Genomic DNA, 21,012 nt, shown 5'->3' with positions numbered 1-21,012 from the left:
CGGAAAGAGTAAACAAACGATTCACATCTACCTGTTCCACTCCACTCATTATTTTATAGACCTCTATCATATCTCCCCTCAGTCATCTTTTCTCCAAGCTGAAGAGCCCTAGCCGCTTTAGCCTTTCCCCATAGGGAAGTCGTCCCATCCCCTTTAACATTTTCGTCACCCTTCTCTGTACCTTTTTTAATTCCACTATATGTTTTTTGAGATGCGGTGACCAGAATTGTACACAATATTCGAGGTGCAGTTGCACCATGGAGCGATACAAAGGCATTATAACATCCTCGCTTTTGTTTTCCATTCCTTTCCTAATAATACCTAGCATTCTATTTGCTTTCTTAGCTGCCGCAGCACACTGAGCAGAGAGTTTCAACGTATCATCAACAATGATGCCGAGATTCCTTTCTTGGTCGGTGACTCCTAATGTGGAACCTTGCATTACGTAGCTATAGTTTGGGTTCCTCTTTCCCACATGCATCACTTTGCACTTGCTCACACATCATCTGCCATTTAGATGCCCAGTCTCAGTCTCGTAAGGTCCTTTTGTAATTTTTCACCATTCTCTTGCGATTTAACAACTTTGAATAACTTTGTGTCATTAGCAAATTTAATTACCTCACTAGTTACTCCCATCTCTAGATCATTTATAAATATGTTAAAAAGCAGCAGTCCCTGCACAGACCCCTGGGGAACCCCACTATCTACCCTTCTCCATTGAGTTCAAATTATGACCTTCCAGAGAGTCCACAGCACTGAATTGTGGTGGTCTATGTGGAATATAAATATTTTTTTAAATAAATACTCAAAATAACTGAGCTCCAGAAAAGCCAACTTTCCTTTACTATCCCTAGTAAAGAGATAAAAGAACTTGGGATAGCAGTACATCCTTGGCGTTCACTCCCAGCCAACGAAAGTAGTAGGATACAAATCTCTCTCATGCATATTCATTAGGTATATCCTGAAATCCTGAGTTGTTGATGCCCTTGAGGACTAGGAATGAAGAAAGAAGTTGTAGATGGCAGTGAGAGAGCAAGGCTGGAATGACAGGTGGGGATACGGTTGGAAGAAGATGATGTTTGTTTGGGCAATGGGAATTTGTTCACGCTTCTACACAAGGTGATAAAGTACCAGCGGATGAGTCTTAATCTGGGAAGACTGGAGGGGCCAATTGGTCTTTGTCTGCCTTTATGTACTATCAGGCATCCATTGTTATGAAAATAATTTTTATTCAAAAGCATGTAACAGTGTAACAAACCACAGTAGATTATTCATTTATCATCTTGAAGAATAATTTTAATCATATATTAATCCATTATTTTGTGAGTTAAACTTTACCCACAATACGTTTTTAACTCATAAAAATCTGCATTAAAATGTGAATGAAAATATAGGATGAAATTAGCACGCCCTCATGCAAATTCCATTTAAATGAAAGGGTTACCTATTATTCTCCAGTGCAGGCAGGTGTAAGGCAGTGTCACATATACATACACAGCCACCCATATGCTTAGTGTAAAGAAGATCTTTGGAAATGTTGTAATTCATCATCCCACTGTTCTTTTTTTTTTTTTTTTAAAGTTAGATGTGATGAAGGGACATATCAACCAACTCCTGACCCCACCCTGTTCCTGTATCACTGACAGTATTCTCAACCCAGTCCTCGGGGCACACCAAGTCCCATTGGTTTTTCTGGATATCCACAATGAATATGCATGCGATAGATTGGCATGCACTTCCTCCTTGGTATTCATTGTGGATATCTTGAAAACCTGATGGGACTGGATTGAAAAACCCTCTTATTGACTTATAAGTGCATTCACTCTGCAGCTCCTCAGTACCTCTCCACTCTCATCTCTCCCTACATTCCTCCCTGGGAACTCCGTTCACTGGGCAAATCTCTCTTATCTGCACCCTTCTCCTCCACTGCTAACTCCAGACTCTGTTCCTTTTATCTTGCTGCACCATATGCCTGAAATAGACTTCCTGAGCCGGTACGTCAAGCTCCATCTCTGTCCGTCTTCAAATCTAAGCTAAAAGCCCACCTTTTTGATGCTGCTTTTAACTCCTAACCCTTATTCACTTGTTCAGAACCCTTATTTCATCATCCTCACTTTAATATTCCCTTATCTCTTGTTTGTCCTGTTTGTCTGGCCTAATTAGATTGTAAGCTTTGTCAAACAGGGACTGTCTCTTCATGTTCAGGTGTACAGCGCTGCGTACGTCTAGTAGCGCTATAGAAATGATGAGTAGTAGTAGTAGTATATACACTGACTCCTTTCTTATATGCAGTGAGCCAACCAGTTTGCAGCTCCTGATTGCAGCACAATATGGTATTCCGTACTGAATAGTTAGAAACATGGATACAAAACAGGAAAAAGATAGGTCCATGGCTGGCAGCACTAGAAAGAAATCCTGATGGAGTCCACATCCATACTCAAAAACTACAGGAAAAAATTATCTGCCATATTATTTTTTAGCAATGAATGAATGTGCATGAGATTGATTTGCATGGTCTGCTTCCATTGTATGCAAATAGATCCATGCATATTTATTGTGGAAAAAACTAATTGGGTAACAGTGGAATATCAGTCCAAGTATCACAATTATTTCAGGATAAAATGTAGTCCTTGAAGTTTGCAAGCATGACATTTTTGTAACTCTAAAGTGACTTACTGAGAGACCCAGAAAAAAGTTTAAAGATTATTAACAGTATATAAGTATAAATAAATTGTAAAATTGTAAATTGGTTTGAGAAAATATTTGGCTTAGGTTTTCTGCTTCCCAGGAACAGGAACTGAGGATATCTGCAGACTCTGGACAATAGTGACCTCTAGTGGTCAGATATGGTGCCATGATTGCAGATTTCTGAAAAGCTGAGGACTGCTGCTATAGTGACTAAACAAAAATAAATTGCAGGGGCTGTAAGATAGAGAGGGAAATACCCAGATGATTATGACTGAATGCTAATGGTGTCTAACCCCAGCCTTGGATCTGAATGAGCTGGAAGCCAAAAGAATAGGAAAAAAATCCCAGAAAGCAAAACAGAGTATTGTGTAAGTTGTTTCCTTTAAATATGCATTGTTTTCTGTGCTATGTCACATTTTGTACTAGTGAAACAGTCCTCTGTGCAGTATGTAAGCCCCCCCCCCCCCTCCAAGCTGTACTACACTGCCCTCTAGTGATGGCTAATGAGAAAACAAAGTATTTGAAACTTTACTGCTCCTGAGTGGCGCTAATCTTTTTTTCCTGAGGTAGCCTATGCATGACTGCTGTGTCAATGTCTAGTAGCGCTATAGAAATGATAAGTAATAGGAATAGTAGTATGGCGGGGAAGCATTTCAGTAAGCCTCCTCTTAGAGAGAAGTGTTCCATTCCTAATGGTGAATTATTTGTTGTTTCTTTTTAAATTTCCATAGACGCCTGGAACTCAATGGAATCAAATCAATACCTCCAGGTGCCTTCTCTCCCTACAAGAAGCTACGCAGAATGTGAGTAGGGATTCCTGTCTTGATTATTGCTTTTAGTTCTGTTATATGTTTGGTACAAAGTCCTTGCTATGTTCATAGCATTTCAGTTTCCTGCACTGACTCGACCATTGGGCAGAAGGGGACGGTTGAGAGGAAAGAAAATCTCACATTTTTGACCTCCTAACTGGATAAGATCACTTGCATTTTGCTGTTTTGTTAAAAAAAGATCTAAAAAGCTGTTAAATTAGATTTCTTTTTAATTTTTGGTGCAGTATGAATTTTAATTATAATTATAAAATGTTGTACTCAATGTGGAAGCTCAAACGATTAAAACCTTTCTTCCCAAGAGCAACCTTTCGATATCTAATACAATCAATGGTCCTAAGCCATGCAGATTATTGCAACGGAATCTACGTGGGTTGCAAAGAACAATTCATTAAAAAACTCCAGACCGCCCAAAACACAGCAGTCAGGCTGATATTCAACAGAACACGCTTCGAAAATGCCAAACCTCTTCGAGAAAAGTTGCACTGGCTCCCAATCAAGAACGGATCACCTTCAAAATCTGCACCTTAGTCCACAAAATTATATATGGCGTAGTCCCAGGATATATGATAGACCTTATAGATCTGCCAATAAGAAACAAAGTCAAATCGTCAAGATCCTACCTAAACCTACACTACCCAAATTGCAAAGGACTGAAATACAAAATAACTTACGCATCCGGCTTCTCCTACATAAGTGCAAAACTATGGAATGGCCTCCCAAAAGCTGTGAAAACAATGCACGACCACCTGAACTTCAGGAAATCACTAAAAACCAACCTCTTCAAAACGGCCTACCCCAATGACCCCACGTAAACCTCTTCACCCAGCAACACAGCATGACTATAATCGTACTGGACAACACGCAATCTTCATCTCTTGCGACCCTCCGCTTATAACTCATACGATCACTATACAACCTTGTATCTGTTATCAACCGACTAGGCAAACGCCTTGACGGTACTATGTAAGCCACATTGAGCCTGCAAATAGATGGGAAAATGTGGGGTACAAATGCAATAAATAATAATAATAAATATAATCCATAGCAAACATAAGAATGCCATTTGCACAACTGATCCATGTGTGATTGCTATGTCATTCCTTTCTGAATTCATTCAAGGAGGCTTCTTGTATAGAGATAATAGTGATATGCATTGTGATTATCAGTCACAGTGGAACATTACTGTGTTTGAAATGAGGAAAGATCTGTTAGCTTAACAGAGAAAAAAGGGATTTTATCAGCATAGCATGAAATTGTGATCTCACTTCTGACACATGGGGCAATTCTACGAAGAGGTGCCGACATTTAGGCCACAGCTTCCCAAACCGTGGGTTAGGACCCCAAATGGAGTCACAAACAGGCTTATTTTCGAAAGAGAAGGGCGCCCATCTTTCGACACAAATCGGAAGATGGACGTCCTCCTCACAGGGTCGCCCAAATCGGCATAATCGAAAGCCGATTTTGGGCGTCCTCAACTGCTTTCCGTCGCGGGGACGACCAAAGTTCACAGGGGCGTGTCGGAAGCATAACGGGTCTGGGGTGTGCCTAACACATGGGCGTCCTCGGCCGATAATGGAAAAAAGAAGGGCATCCCTGACAAGCACTTGGGCGACTTTACTTGGTCCATTTTTTCTTACGACCAAGCCTCAAAAAGGTGCCCAAACTGACCAGATGACCACCAGAGGGAATCGGGGATAACCTCCCCTTACCCAGTGGTCACTAACCCCCTCCCACCCTCAAAAAAAACTTTAAAAATATTTTTTGCCAGCCTCAAATGTCATACCCAGCTCCCTGACAGCAGTATGCAGGTCCCTGGAGCAGTTTTAGTGGGTGCAGTGCACTTCAGGCAGGAATAGAATCATTGGGACTTTATTTCCCCATGGTGTTCCAGTTCTAATTTTACAGCGCTGTTTGGAACAGTGCAGGGATTTCGGTCATCTGCCCCTTAGTGCTTAATAGGTCTGCATACTGCTTTAACCTTTTGTATCCTAAACATAGAAATGAAATATGATAGTAGATAAAAAGCATAAGGTCCCTCTAACCTGCCTGCTTCCCCTTCCTGTTGTATAAAGCAGATTTTGAACTGAGGTTTTATATTTTGTTCCCTGCAGCTAAGGTTCCTTTGTGCCAATACCCTGCTTTCTTAAATTCTGTTGCTGTCCTCCCCCCCTTCCCCATTCCTTAAACCATCCTGCCACAGCAGTTAATAATCAGCATAATGACAGCACTTCTCCATAATCCCAGGTCCCATGCTTTTCTGGAGAGGGGGGGGGGGGGGGGGAAGAGGGTAAAAAATGGAAGAGAAAACAGAAGGAAGGGAAATAATGATTCTTTTTGAATTTCAGTGACTTGAGCAACAACCAGATCTCCGAGATTGCACCTGATGCCTTCCAGGGTCTCCGCTCTTTAAACTCGCTGTGAGTAAAATGTGCAACCCATGTGACACATACCAAATGGTAGACAAAATGGGTGAATGTATCATGAGCTTGCATAAATGAATACTCTTTACTAATTGCTAACTCTGCCATGTGTTACAGGGTCTTATATGGGAACAAGATCACCAGTTTACCCAAAGGAGTATTTAGTGGCCTTTATGCACTGCAACTGTTGTAAGTAACAACTGGTCTCTAAAGCATAAAATTAATCTTGTGAGGATCCTCCTAGATTTTTCAAGTTAAGATAGACCAAATTCATTAAAGCTACCAGGCAGGATAAACCCTTTGGTGGGCCTTAGGCAAATAAGCACATTGGGCCCTCTTTGTAATACAAATACATTTTATAATTCCCACAATTCCTGCAGAAGAAATTTGAGAAATGAGGAAGCAGCAGGTAAGGAATGCTGCTCATTAGTTCTTGCCAACTGGAGGATGGGTAATAATAACAATGGGTAGGACAGACAGACCTCTGTGGGCAGCAGTGGCTCTGTTTTTCATCACTCCCCATTGCCGCCTTTCTACCAACAGCTGACTTACCAGGGCAAATATTATTATTAGCATTTGTATAGCGCTACCAGACGCACGCAGCGCTGAACACCTGAGCTTATAAGCCTTTGGAACTACACATCTGAGAGGGCCTAGCTTGTCTTTGCATTAATCCTGTCCTGAGATCTAGGAGAAATGGTGGAAAGGAAGTAACACTCAAGAGTCTTTTTAAGTGCATGAAGTGGAAGCTTGGCTTAAAGGGTAATTCTATAAAATGGAACCTAAAGATAGACGCCAATTGTGTGCCTGAGTTACAAAATAATATCACTTACATGTGTGATTGATGCCACTAATTGGCAATTATGTATGTAAGTGCCAGGCACTATTTTGTACTATATGAGCTAGCATTGCTTAGAGCAGAATGTTAGAAAGGATTATGAACGGGGCAAAGCAAGGGACAAGAGGGATGTCTTTGTAGCAGAAGAGAAATGTCTGTATTGTAAAATGGTCTTTGCAAGAGATGGTTGGAGGGACGGCAACTTTTTTAAAAAGGGACAGTCCTTGAGGAAGCCTCAGGCAAAACATGATTCATTTTGGCTAAGATTCCGCTTACCGGCATAGATATATTACGTTTTGGACCAGAATAGGCTAAGTGACAGTATCTTACTTTTTAAAGTTAATGAATAAGAAGAGCAGTAATTTGGAGTTAATAAAATATTGGATAATGTCTTAGAAATGTTTCAGTAAACAATAGACCAGTGATGATGTGAATGCAGCCTAGGCAGCGATGAGATTGTGAGCTGCTGGAATGGTACCGCTGAAGTCTGGTGAAATATAGAGTGAATTTGAACCAAGAATTATTTTATAAAACATGATCATCTGAGTCTGATAACGAAGACTGTGTTTGTTTATGTAGATGAAAAATTTGAGGTTTCCGCCTGTTGTGAATCTTCAAATTATAAAATGGTCACACAGACATCCACGTGAAGGACAAGCCTAATGTTAGAGCAGCCAACTGAGAACCAGAGCAGAAAGCCAGAGGTTTCTGGCTCAAATTCCACTTTAGCTTTTTGTCATTTTGTTCCTTTTTTTTTATTATTTAATTTAATTTAATCCAGGGATAGGAAAATGCTTACTGTAACTTCCCTTACTCCTTTCAGTGGAGAACCTGCCCTATTGGATCACCTTTCTGTAACCTGGATGTGCCAAGTACCAGGTCTAAATCCCTTCCCCTTCTGGAATCACAGTTGGACATCCATCTTTTGGCCCCTCCTTAGTCCTGCCCAAAACATACCCAGACCATGCCCCTTTGCCATATGAGTCAGTTCAAAGAAGCTTAGCAGAGACTAGGTGGCAACACTAGTAATTGGGAGGCAAAGCCAGCAATGGGCGGACTTCTACGGTCTGTGTCCTGATTGTGGCTGGATAGATTTGGTTGGGCTGGAATGAAGCTTTTCAAGGGCTTCTATGAAAACTTCAGAAGATTTAGAACAAGGACAGTGCCGGACAGACTTCTACGGTCTATACCCTGAAAATGGCATAGACAAATCAGGGTCAGGCATACATATGTTGTATCACCTTATACCTTATGTAATGAGTTTATCTTTTCGGGCAGACTAGATGGACTGTATGGGTCTTTATCTGCCGTCATTTACTATGTTACTATGTTAGACGTCCATATTCTGGTTTTATAAAATCAGTATTTTAAGATGTCTAAACCACAAATTTTAGATGTCTAAAATAAGCCCATTAATGTGTAAGTATGACGGCATAAACATGGATGGAATATGGGCGAGTCATGGGTGTGTCTCTGGAATATTCACATAATTTTATAGAATATTATGTTACGTGCACTTCGGGGCACAATTAGGTGTCAACAGTTACAACTTAATTGTTGGTGCCTAACTATAGGTGCACCAGTGCCGGCTGATGGTAGTATTCTATAATGGAATCTTGACAACTAGAAGCCATTATAGAAGTGGCACTAAGCGCATGGCATTGGGGCACTTAAATTGGCAGCAAGGTGAGAACCAGGGAAGCTATCTGATATATACAGAAATGTGGTGCTATGAATTAGAATCATTCTTACAGTAGTAATAATAATAATAACAACTTTATTGTAATATTATGTTGTGTTGTGGTAAATAACTTTCACCACAGATTATGTTGGTAATAGTTGATTTTCTTTTCATTTTGCTTCCTTACTTTCTTTCCATCTTCCCTTCTCCCCTCTGTTTGTGTCTTGCCAACGTCCAACAGGCTTCTGAATGCCAACAAAATAAACTGTGTGCGGGCTGATGCCTTCCAGGACCTGCAGAACCTGTCTCTGCTCTCCCTGTATGACAACAAGATCCAGAGTCTAGCAAAAGGAACATTTACTTCCCTCCGAGCCATCCAGACACTGTAGGTTTTCCCTTTCTGACTGGGCAAAAAATGGGAGGCAGGTACAAAGGAAGATGAATGCAATGAGCCATAGAAAGAGAGGGAATGCCACTGCTCCTCATGCAGGCTTTAAGGTCAATTCTATAAAGGGCACCTACATTTAGACACCAGTTGCACCCACTAACTTATGGAGTAGGCGCATGTACGTGCACGAATGACATCACAAATTGACATTTAAGCGTGTTTGCACTAGGCGCTCTTCTATAAAATTGGTGCACTAGTCACATGGGAGTAGATTCTATACATGATGCCAGAAAAATCTGTGTTGAAAATATTTACGTCTAGGCGTATTGGGTAAACCGTGCCTAGATTTAGGCGCGGTTTATAGAATATACCTAGCAGGTTTATAAAATATGCCTTGCAGCCATGCCTGCCCCTAACTCTAGGCGCATCCTCTTACACCAAGTAAAACATGGTGTAAATACCGACACCTAAGTTAGGCAAGGAACAGGTGTATTCTACAACCCTACACGTAGAACGTCCATAGCCACACCCCCTTTTGACAGCATGCATTAAAATTTACAGAATATGCTTATCAAGTTGTGGCTGTAAATTATAATTAATGCCAATTAGCATCAATAATTGCTTGTTAAGTAGCAATTATTGGCACTGATTGGCTGGTTAAAAATTGCACATGCAAGTCCAGTATATGACTAGATTTGCGCATGCAGTTTCGGTTACGCTGTATAGATTTCGGGGGATGGTGCATAACAGCAAATGGGCAGCACCAGTGAATGGATCACGAGCGTATCATAAGCATTCCACCTAGCAATGTGCACACCTATATAAATAGTATCAGATGCATGCATTGTAATGCGCACTTAGGTATGCCAGCTTATACCTGCCATTGGCCTGGAGTAAGCTGTCACACTTAAGTTTCAGCACGCCAAAGTGGCTTTGCGCTACTATTCTATATAAGGGGGTTTTTTTGGGGGGGGGGGCTCAGTTTATCCTCCCATCAGGCATAGTCTAGGAGAAAAACCTCTTCTTTACTCTAGTTCTCAGTCCGGTCCATGGGCACCACTTGAGCAATTGGGTTTTCTAGATATCCACAGTAAATATGCATGAGAGAGATTTGCCTACATTGCTTCCATTGTATGTGGATATGTATTTATTTATTGGGATTTATTAACCGCCTTTATGAAGAGATTCACCCAAGGCGGTGTACAGCAGGTACAGTTTAACATAAAACTTACAATGTCTTGTGGATAGCTAGAAAATTAGCCCGTCCAGCTGGTCACTGAGAATTGGGTTGTGAACTGCTAGAAGGTAGTCTAGGTAGTCCACTCTTTCTTGGATCGGATAGTTCAAATGTCTTATGTAGGGGTAAATTTTTAAAGACTGCATGACTGTTGCATGGGTAAAATGGGCCCTTCACCCATTTATACCAGCTGTATGCAGCTATGTGGGTTTTTAGCCAGCTGAAAGTACACATAGAAAGCAATTCTGTAACTAAGAGCCTGTGGTTACTTGTCCCTCTTGTGCATAAATGCAGAGAAAATTAGCAGTTATACATGTAAGTGCTCTTAGTACTGTTCCACAAGGGTGCCACAGAAAAGGCTGGGCATGACCAATAAGGTGAACCAGGATAAATAGCCAAGGGGCCCTTTTACTAAGCTACGCCTACGCACGCCCAATGCATGCCAATTCGAAACTACCACGTGGCCCGGGCGGTAATTTCATTTTTTATGTGTATCCACTACATGTGCTGGAAAATATATTTTATTTTCCGGCACACGGCGCTAACTGGGCGGTAATCGGCATTGTACGCGCGCTGACTGACGATTACCACCTGGTTAACGCGTGAAACCTTACTGCTAAGTGAATGGGTGGTCTGAGGCCCAAAATGTACGTGTGCCAATTTTTATTTTGCTTCATGTCCATTTTCCGCCAAAATCTTTAAAAAAAAGGCCTTTTTTGCAGGTGCACTGAAAAATGTTCTTGCGTGCATCCAGTAAACGCATCTACACTAGCGCAGGCCACTTTTCGGCACACCTTAGTAAAAGGACCCCCAAGTCCTTTATTAAACACACACATTAACACTTGCCTGTAGATAAAACACAAAACAGACGCAATGAAAACACTTCATGACATGCCTTCATCGGGAGTCTGGCTCCTGAACGAGGCGTTTGAGTACACCACAGATGCTAAAACCTCTGTATACAAAACGCAGAGCATCTTCGGCTTACTCTCTAATATGCGATTGCAGTGTTTTCATTGTAACCGTTTTGTGCTTTATCTACAAGCAAGCACTACTGTGTGTGTTTAATAAAGGTTATTTCTCCTGGTTCACCGTATTTGTCATTCTCAGCCTTTGTTGTGGCATTTTGGTCATTGGGTTGTTTGGTTTTTCCCTCTTTTTGTTTGTTTTTTAAGGGTGCGCATAACTGCAAGAGGGTGAGTGGAGCATGGGCAAAAACTGGGTTGTGCTCCCATTTACACCCGTAACTCATGGTATACTGTAAACTACATGTTTTCCAGCCGCAGTTACACCAGGTCTATGGCTGAAGTAACTCCAAGTACCAGGGGCGTAGCCAGACTTCGGCGGGAGGGGGGGTCCAGAGCCCGAGGTGAGGGGCACATTTTAGCCTCCCCCGGTGCCGCCACCCCTCCGCCACTCCCCCCCCCCCCCATCCCTTTTCACCCCCCTCCCTCCGCCACCGCCAACCCTCCCCTGTCACCACCAGGTACCTTTGCTGGTGGGGGTCCCCAACCCTGGCCAGCTGAAGGCCCCTTCAGCGCTGGTCTCCGAGTCCGGCGCTTTCACTGATCTGGATTCTGTTTCTGTGAGTCCTGACTCACAGAAACAGAATCCAGATCAGCAACGCACCGGAGACCAGCGCTGAAGAGGACTTCGGCTGGTGGGGGTTGCGGACCCCCACCAGCAAAGGTACCTGACAGCGGCAGTAGGGGAGGGTTGGCGGCAGCGGGGCGGGGGTGAAAGCCGGGGAGCCAGGTCTAAATCTGCGGGGGCCCATGCCCCCATGGCCCCACCTAGCTACGCCCCTGCCAAGTACATAAATGTTAGATGTGCGATACCAGGTTATGCCAATATTTTATAATGTCACCTGGGCACCCAGGTGTTATAGAATACACGCCTAGAATGAGTACCGAGACACCTAATTGGAGGCACCCCGCTAAAGAATTACCCCCATGCTTTCATAAAATGTATCTTTCTATCTGCATTGAAAAGAGGCACATTGGGGGATGTATGAGAGGTGCAGGACTGCCACTAACCCAATGTCATCATTCCACCTCCCTCAGCCCACGTTGATATCTACACCCCTCAATCTGCTGCTTTTCGAGATAGATTTTGAGCATCCGAATTAAAGGTTCCTCTTGGATATATATATCCGTCTTTGCAGCAAGCTTTTTCCCACCCTCCTCTTTCTGTCACTCATTTCTGCAGTGGCGTAGGAAGGGGGGGGCGGTATGGCGGTCCGCCCCGGGTGCACGCCGCTGGGGGGGGTGTCAGCTTCGCTGGTTCCCTGCTGTCTCTGCCCCGGACGTGCACTCGGGCGGATCGGCTCTCCCGCCCGCCCCTCGCTTCTCAATGCGTGTAAGAATGCGCTCCGGGGGGTGCGTGCACCGAGGGGGGGTGTGCAGCGGCAACCCGCCCCGGGTGTCAGTCGCCCTCGCTACGGCACTGCATTTCTGTACTGTATTTAAGTTCAGTATGTAAATGTTTTCCCACCCTTTCTTGTTTTCTTGTGTGAAGGCACTTAGCTCAGAATCCGTTCATCTGTGATTGTAACCTGAAGTGGCTGGCGGACTTCCTGCGAGCCAACCCAATCGAGACCAGTGGAGCTCGTTGTGCCAGTCCACGTCGCCTCGCCAACAAACGCATTGGCCAGATTAAAAGCAAAAAATTCCGGTGTTCAGGTAAACCTGTCTGGCAACAGAAGCATTCCTACCGCCCCCGTCCCCCTCCCCCCAGCAAGCCTTTTCTTGCAGACAACAAGCACAGCCAGGCAGAGCAGTCTAAGTGGGTTTATTTGCACAGGTGGAAATACTAGAGCTCACAGGGGCCAGGCAGTGGAATCTAAGGATCAGTTTTCATTTAAAAGAAAAATAAAAGAAATATAGTTCGGGGCCAAATGTCTCTTCCTGCCAGAAATGTTTTATGAAGAAGACCCCCCCCCCCCCCTTTCCCCGGCTTGCCCACAGCTCCTCCTCCAACTCCTGTCAGAACCCCTCCATATAACACTGGATCCTTCTCAGCATCTTATGCCATCTGAAAGGTCTAAATTAATTTGCTCCTGTCCTGTTGGTGCTATGATTTAAAATAACACTGGCCTCAGATTGGTTGGTGAGTGTCAGTTTGTAGTGTGTCTTTAGATGGAGCAGGAGGGCCTGAGGGACTTTTTTTCTCCTATGTAGATTCCACAGATGGAGTAAGATGCGGGGGGAGGGGCTTCTTTTTAAAACTTTAAAGGTGGGGGAGTAGGTCCAACATAATTTTTACTTTAATTTTGTTTATTTTTGTTTTCTTTCTTTTTTTGTTTCATTTTCAATAAACAAAAACATAAGTACATAAGTACATAAGTAGTGCCATACTGGGAAAGACCAAAGGTCCATCTAGCCCAGCATCCTGTCACCGACAGTGGCCAATCCAGGTCAAGGGCACCTGGCACGCTCCCCAAACGTAAAAACATTCCAGACAAGTTATACCTAAAAATGCGGAATTTTTCCAAGTCCATTTAATAGCGGTCTATGGACTTGTCCTTTAGGAATCTATCTAACCCCTTTTTAAACTCCGTCAAGCTAACCGCCCGTACCACGTTCTCCGGCAACGAATTCCAGAGTCTAATTACACGTTGGGTGAAGAAAAATTTCTCCGATTCGTTTTAAATTTACCACACTGTAGCTTCAACTCATGCCCTCTAGTCCTAGTATTTTTGGATAGCGTGAACAGTCGCTTCACATCCACCCGATCCATTCCACTCATTATTTTATACACTTCTATCATATCTCCCCTCAGCCGTCTCTTCTCCAAGCTGAAAAGCCCTAGCCTTCTCAGCCTCTCTTCATAGGAAAGTCGTCCCATCCCCACTATCATTTTCGTCGCCCTTCGCTGTACCTTTTCCAATTCTACTATATCTTTTTTGAGATACGGAGACCAGTACTGAACACAATACTCCAGGTGCGGTCGCACCATGGAGCGATACAACGGCATTATAACATCCGCACACCTGGACTCCATACCCTTCCTAATAACACCCAACATTCTATTCGCTTTCCTAGCCGCAGCAGCACACTGAGCAGAAGGTTTCAGCGTATCATCGACGACGACACCCAGATCCCTTTCTTGATCCGTAACTCCTAACGCGGAACCTTGCAAGACGTAGCTACAGTGGGGGAAATAAGTATTTGATCCCTTGCTGATTTTGTAAGTTTGCCCACTGACAAAGACATGAGCAGCCCATAATTGAAGGGTAGGTTATTGGTAACAGTGAGAGATAGCACATCACAAATTAAATCCGGAAAATCACATTGTGGAAAGTATATGAATTTATTTGCATTCTGCAGAGGGAAATAAGTATTTGATCCCCCACCAACCAGTAAGAGATCTGGCCCCTACAGACCAGGTAGATGCTCCAAATCAACTCGTTACCTGCATGACAGACAGCTGTCGGCAATGGTCACCTGTATGAAAGACACCTGTCCACAGACTCAGTGAATCAGTCAGACTCTAACCTCTACAAAATGGCCAAGAGCAAGGAGCTGTCTAAGGATGTCAGGGACAAGATCATACACCTGCACAAGGCTGGAATGGGCTACAAAACCATCAGTAAGACGCTGGGCGAGAAGGAGACAACTGTTGGTGCCATAGTAAGAAAATGGAAGAAGTACAAAATGACTGTCAATCGACAAAGATCTGGGGCTCCACGCAAAATCTCACCTCGTGGGGTATCCTTGATCATGAGGAAGGTTAGAAATCAGCCTACAACTACAAGGGGGGAACTTGTCAATGATCTCAAGGCAGCTGGGACCACTGTCACCACGAAAACCATTGGTAACACATTACGACATAACGGATTGCAATCCTGCAGTGCCCGCAAGGTCCCCCTGCTCCGGAAGGCACATGTGACGGCCCGTCTGAAGTTTGCCAGTGAACACCTGGATGATGCCGAGAGTGATTGGGAGAAGGTGCTGTGGTCAGATGAGACAAAAATTGAGCTCTTTGGCATGAACTCAACTCGCCGTGTTTGGAGGAAGAGAAATGCTGCCTATGACCCAAAGAACACCGTCCCCACTGTCAAGCATGGAGGTGGAAATGTTATGTTTTGGGGGTGTTTCTCTGCTAAGGGCACAGGACTACTTCACCGCATCAATGGGAGAATGGATGGGGCCATGTACCGTACAATTCTGAGTGACAACCTCCTTCCCTCCGCCAGGGCCTTAAAAATGGGTCGTGGCTGGGTCTTCCAGCACGACAATGACCCAAAACATACAGCCAAGGCAACAAAGGAGTGGCTCAGGAAGAAGCACATTAGGGTCATGGAGTGGCCTAGCCAGTCACCAGACCTTAATCCCATTGAAAACTTATGGAGGGAGCTGAAGCTGCGAGTTGCCAAGCGACAGCCCAGAACTCTTAATGATTTAGAGATGATCTGCAAAGAGGAGTGGACCAAAATTCCTCCTGACATGTGTGCAAACCTCATCATCAACTACAGAAGACGTCTGACCGCTGTGCTTGCCAACAAGGGTTTTGCCACCAAGTATTAGGTCTTGTTTGCCAGAGGGATCAAATACTTATTTCCCTCTGCAGAATGCAAATAAATTCATATACTTTCCACAATGTGATTTTCCGGATTTAATTTGTGATGTGCTATCTCTCACTGTTACCAATAACCTACCCTTCAATTATGGGCTGCTCATGTCTTTGTCAGTGGGCAAACTTACAAAATCAGCAAGGGATCAAATACTTATTTCCCCCACTGTATAATTCGGGTTCCTCTTACCCACATGCATCACTTTGCACTTGTCAACATTGAACTTCATCTGCCACTTGCACGCCCATTCTCCCAGTCTCGCAAGGTCCTCCTGTAATCGTTCACATTCCTCCTGCGACTTGACGACCCTGAATAATTTTGTGTCATCGGCGAATTTAATTACCTCACTAGTTATTCCCATCTCTAGGTCATTTATAAATACATTAAAAAGCAAAGGACCCAGCACAGACCCCTGCGGGACCCCACTAACTACCCTCCTCCACTGAGAATACTGGCCACGCAATCCTACTCTCTGCTTCCTATCTTTCAACCAGTTCTTAATCCATAATAATACCCTACCTCCGATTCCATGACTCTGCAATTTCTTCAGGAGTCTTTCGTGCGGCACTTTGTCAAACGCCTTCTGAAAATCCAGATATACAATATCAACCGGCTCCCCATTGTCCACATGTTTGCTTACCCCCTCAAAAAAATGCATTAGATTGGTGAGGCAAGACTTCCCTTCACTAAATCCGTGCTGACTTTGTCTCATCAGTCCATGTTTTTGTATATGCTCTGCAATTTTATTCTTAATAATAGCCTCCACCATCTTGCCCGGCACCGACGTCAGACTCACCGGTCTATAATTTCCCGGATCTCCTCTGGAACCCTTCTTAAAAATCGGAGTAACATTGGCTACCCTCCAGTCTTCCGGTACTACACTCGATTTTAGGGACAGATTGCATATTTCTAACAGTAGCTCCGCAAGTTCATTTTTTAGTTCTATTAATACTCTGGGATGAATACCATCAGGTCCCGGTGATTTACTACTCTTCAGCTTGCTGAACTGACCCATTACATCCTCCAAGGTTACAGAGAATTTGTTTAGTTTCTCCGACTCCCCCGCTTCAAATATTCTTTCCGGCACCGGTGTCTCCCCCAAATCCTCCTCGGTGAAGACCGAAGCAAAGAATTCATTTAATTTCTCCGCTACGGCTTTGTCCTCCTTGATCGCCCCTTTAACACCAAATGAAATGAAAATGTTTTCAGTGTACAGCTCTAGTGGCAGCAAAGTGCCTGTTGTTCCTGGATTGTAGCATTGCCTTGAGCATGGGTTGTAGAGAGATGGACGCTTTGTTCCAAATCTCCTTGCGCTTTTGTAAAATACTCAAGAGAGCTATAGCAGTCTTAACTCAGCTTATGCTCTCTGTTCAAGGGGAGCACACACAGTTTACTCTGGGGCAGATATGATTCTAAACTGAAAGCACCCTCCGGTTCTCCTCGCAGAGGAGTAGAAACAAGTTCTAAAGCCATAGCTCAGAAAATATGATGATTCATGATTCTGCAATAAATTTTTTCTTTCCCACTGTTGTCTGCTGTTAGTTGAATAAACTTTGTTTGTTTGTTTTTTTCTCCACAGCTAAAGAACAGTATTTTATTCCAGGTAAGAAACCAGAGAAAATTCTATTAAAAATACTCAGCTAGCTCATTTTGGATAGGTGCTCAGATTCTGTGAATGAGCATAAGTGTGCCCTCATAAATCTCAATGTTCATGTCCGTGCATCTGTCAGTGTTGTGTGAGAGAGCTTGCGTATGAGTGATTAGAGCTGGTGCCTATGGGAATGTTTAAGTTTATGCTTTTGTGTATTTCAGTGTCTGGGTTCGTCATTACGGCTGTTCAGCTATAATAATATGCTTTCCCATGATTTACAACTAGGCCCAGACATGGCAGAATAACGTGTATCCAGCGTCCAGTTCTGGGTCTGGAGTGCTTTCACTTTCACTTTTCTTTCTGTAACTGCCAATTTCTCAGGAAAAAGGTCAGGAAGAGAGAAAATTGTATCCCCTACCAGTCTGGGCTTCCTCTCATTTTTGCTGTACAGGAAACACGGGGTACATCTTCAGAGAGGCAAGAGTGGCTTTCTCAGGTTTATGGTTAGGGTTATAGTTTATTAAGTTTTATATACCGCTTAAACTGGCTATAGACCTGACTGGGGTCCTAGGTTGGGACCAGCTTAGCTGGGAGGTTGTTGGCTTCTTAGATCCTCTCACACCCGTTTCCACAAGTTTTGTGCACATTGTTTTCTGAACCAGAAATTTTCTTAAAGGTTTTTAAAATAGTAACATTGCAAATGATGGCACATATAGACCGGTATGGTCCACCTAGTCTGCCCAGTAAGATGGCTAGAGTTGTGCCTACTTCTCCATGGAAATCACACCCTTCTATGCATTTGTTTAGGGTAAGACATGGCCATTAATAGCAAGAATGGAAAATGGGGCCATTTTACAGCCATGCTAAAAATGGCCTCAGCGTGCGGGAAAGGCCTGCACTGGGGATGGTGTTGGCCACTCTTTAGCTCTGCTTAGTAAAAGGGCCCCTGTGTTTCCGGATGAGACATTATGAGTTTTTGAAGTGGCCTCAACTTCACTCTAATTCTTACAAGAGTAGTATATCAGAGGTGAAATCATTGAAAAACTCACCCAACATTTGATGTATTATTTATTTTCCAAAATGTATTCAAAGAAAATAGTAGAGGATTATTGAATATTGGGCCCGTACTGCTTGTACAGGTCTTTTCTGAGTCTCACAGCAGATTTGTTTTTCCTAGAGTGTTTTACAGAGCAGCACAATTTCAAGTTTTAGAAGAATTGTGCAGTGGTGGTGATTTATAGCTTCCAAAGAACTGAATACCGTCTTTCTGAATTTGATGAGTTATTTTTGTTAATTACTTAAAGTGTAAAGTTTGAGTAAGCTTGTGTTTTTAGAACATATGGTTTTTACCTTAAACCTCATAAGCAGTGACGATCCTAGGTCGGCTGCCACCCGGGGCAGATCGCCAATGCACACCCCCCCCCTCCCAGGTGCAGCACCGTGGCACAATGACACCCCTCCCCGGCACATCAAACCTCCCCCTCCCCCCCCCCCCGGGTGCATTCTTAGCTGCTGGGGGCAGCTGCGCGGCTCTCGGCTCCGCAGGGAATCAGCAGAGCCGACAGGCACGCGACTGCTCTCTGCACCCCTCCAGCAGCGTGCACCCGGGGCGGACCACCCCCACCGCCCCACCCTTGGTACACCACTGCTCATAAGAGCAATGCGTCAAAGATTCAGAATTGTTATATGCAGCTGTCCTTTTGAAGGATTACATTATAGTATATTGGAGGTGAAATTGTTAGAATACTCAACCTACTTCTTGAGATATGGTTTGTTTTCAGAATTTGTATGAAGAAAAAAGTAATTCTCCTTACTTATGCTGCTCTCTTGGATAGCTCCTTGTATGTTACCTCCCCTTTGGTTAGCATGGCTGGCTAGTTCTGTCCTGTATACTCAAAACTGATGTTCCTTTCTTTCTTTTCTTTGATTTTGGTTATGTAAACTGCCTTGATTTGCCTATCAGATAAGGCGGTTTATCAAGTACTCATAATAAACGTAAAGCATAAATTGGACAGCACTATCTCTGTTTTATTTAAGATAGGATGGAGACCGGAGAACATTCAAGTAGCTTTTTTTTTTTTTTTTTGCTTTGAGTTGTCAACACTACTGGTGCAGAGTTAGTTTGGAAGGGCAGGGCTGGGAGAGCAGCAAGGGGTGGGGCAAGGTCTGTGAGAGGAAACGTCAAGATTTTTCTCTTTCTAAAAGTTGACAACCCTACCCAGGAAAAATCCCTGAGATACTCCACTACGTATCTTTCTTTCTTTCTTCCAAGTGAATTCTATTTACCACCACCCCCTGTCAGTCTGCCAATTTCTAATCCAGTTTACCACCTTGGGACCCATCTCCTTGCTGTTCAGATTGTTCATGAGCCTATTATGAGGAACTATATCAAAGTCTTTGCTGAAATCCAAGTAGATTATATCCAGTGCATATCCTTGATCTAGTTCTCTGGCCTCTCAGTCAAAGAAATCAATCAGGTTTGTTTGGTACGATCTTCCTTTGATAAACTCATGTTGCCTTGGATCTTGCAACCCATTGGATTCTTTAACGTTCACTATTCTTTCTTCAGCAGCATCTCCATTACTTTTCCAAACACTGAGGTATGGCTTACTGGCCTGTAATTTCCAACCTTTTCTCTGTTACCATCTCTATCCTTCTCCAGCCCCATAAAACCTCAACGTGGCAGGACAACAGAAGAAAAATGTAATCAATTGGCAGAGTGTAAACATAGAATAAGACTAAGTACTTCACTTCCTCAGGGACTCTCCCTTGTATTTGTAGAAACCTGTAGAAACCCTCTGTGTCCTTCTCTTCCCTATGAATACCTTAAGGAGCTGGAGTCTGGACTCAGATGTGATTGCAGGTACTGCACTCCTGTAAAACCTAGCTCTCCTTGTCAGCCACAGGGTCATCCATTGTGTCCCCTTTTCTCTTTCCAAGAACAATAGTACTCTTTTCTTCTTAATATTCAGTAGTTCAGCTTCATAAATTCTCCTAAGTAATTCTGTAGTGCAGTGGCCTAAATTTCTCATCACTGCCTGTTGTGCTGATTTAAAGGCTGGATTAGCTTTGGATCCTTATTTCTCTCTTGTGGTACAATGGCTGCTTTAGACAAAGACAGAAAAATGGAGTAATTATTAACAGCAAAAGTAGAGGGGAATATAACTTCCGCAAGTCACAGAGGTGAATCAGAAGAGCAAAGAGCAAGGACAGGATCAAGGGATGTACCAAGAGGAAATAAAAGTAAAGTAGATTAATAAATAGAAATACAATTAAATTCTTATGTCTAAAGCTTGCATCCTAAAATATGCCAGTGTATTTTATGATCTGCTTTATTGCTTCCATAAAGTTGGAAAATCTCCGGATACACGCAAATTCTTTATGGCGATTTTATATATTAAACTTTTTATAACCCTTGATGCAGGCAAGGTCCCATATTGGGTCTTTTAAGACAGTTATACTGTATGTTAATGAAGCTTCTAATACCATTTTATTTATCATGTATGTTTTAATTTTCTCTTGGTACATACCTTGGTCCTATCTTGGCCCTTTGCTCTTCTGATTCACCAGGGGTATTTATTGGCAGTTCAGATTTCCCTCTAAAGCGAGGTATCTTCCCACCATTGGTGTAGACAATCCTCACATGTTCTGGAAAAAGTAGGTGTCACAAAAAGGTCACAGTACAGTACTCTCATAGAGCATCCAGAGATTTCTGTCATCTAAACAGGGCAGAACCTTAGGGGTCTCTATAATTAGTTCTTTAA

General features: G+C 43.2%; 1 protein-coding gene across 1 annotated transcript in view; it reads left to right on the top strand.

The window, feature by feature from the left end:
• SLIT1 (slit guidance ligand 1) overlaps positions 1–21,012 on the top strand; it is a 584,144-nt gene that overhangs the window by 408,872 nt on the left and 154,260 nt on the right. The window contains exons 10-15 of the mRNA XM_030202872.1: positions 3,420–3,491; positions 5,864–5,935; positions 6,056–6,127; positions 8,699–8,842; positions 12,600–12,763; positions 17,237–17,260. Coding sequence (XP_030058732.1) covers positions 3,420–3,491; positions 5,864–5,935; positions 6,056–6,127; positions 8,699–8,842; positions 12,600–12,763; positions 17,237–17,260 — 548 coding nt within the window. The remainder of the gene's footprint in view (positions 1–3,419; positions 3,492–5,863; positions 5,936–6,055; positions 6,128–8,698; positions 8,843–12,599; positions 12,764–17,236; positions 17,261–21,012) is intronic.

Source organism: Microcaecilia unicolor, chromosome 5, assembly GCF_901765095.1.
Source record: "Microcaecilia unicolor chromosome 5, aMicUni1.1, whole genome shotgun sequence".
Lineage (NCBI taxonomy): Eukaryota > Metazoa > Chordata > Amphibia > Gymnophiona > Siphonopidae > Microcaecilia > Microcaecilia unicolor.
This window is presented reverse-complemented; position numbering and strand designations above follow the sequence as displayed.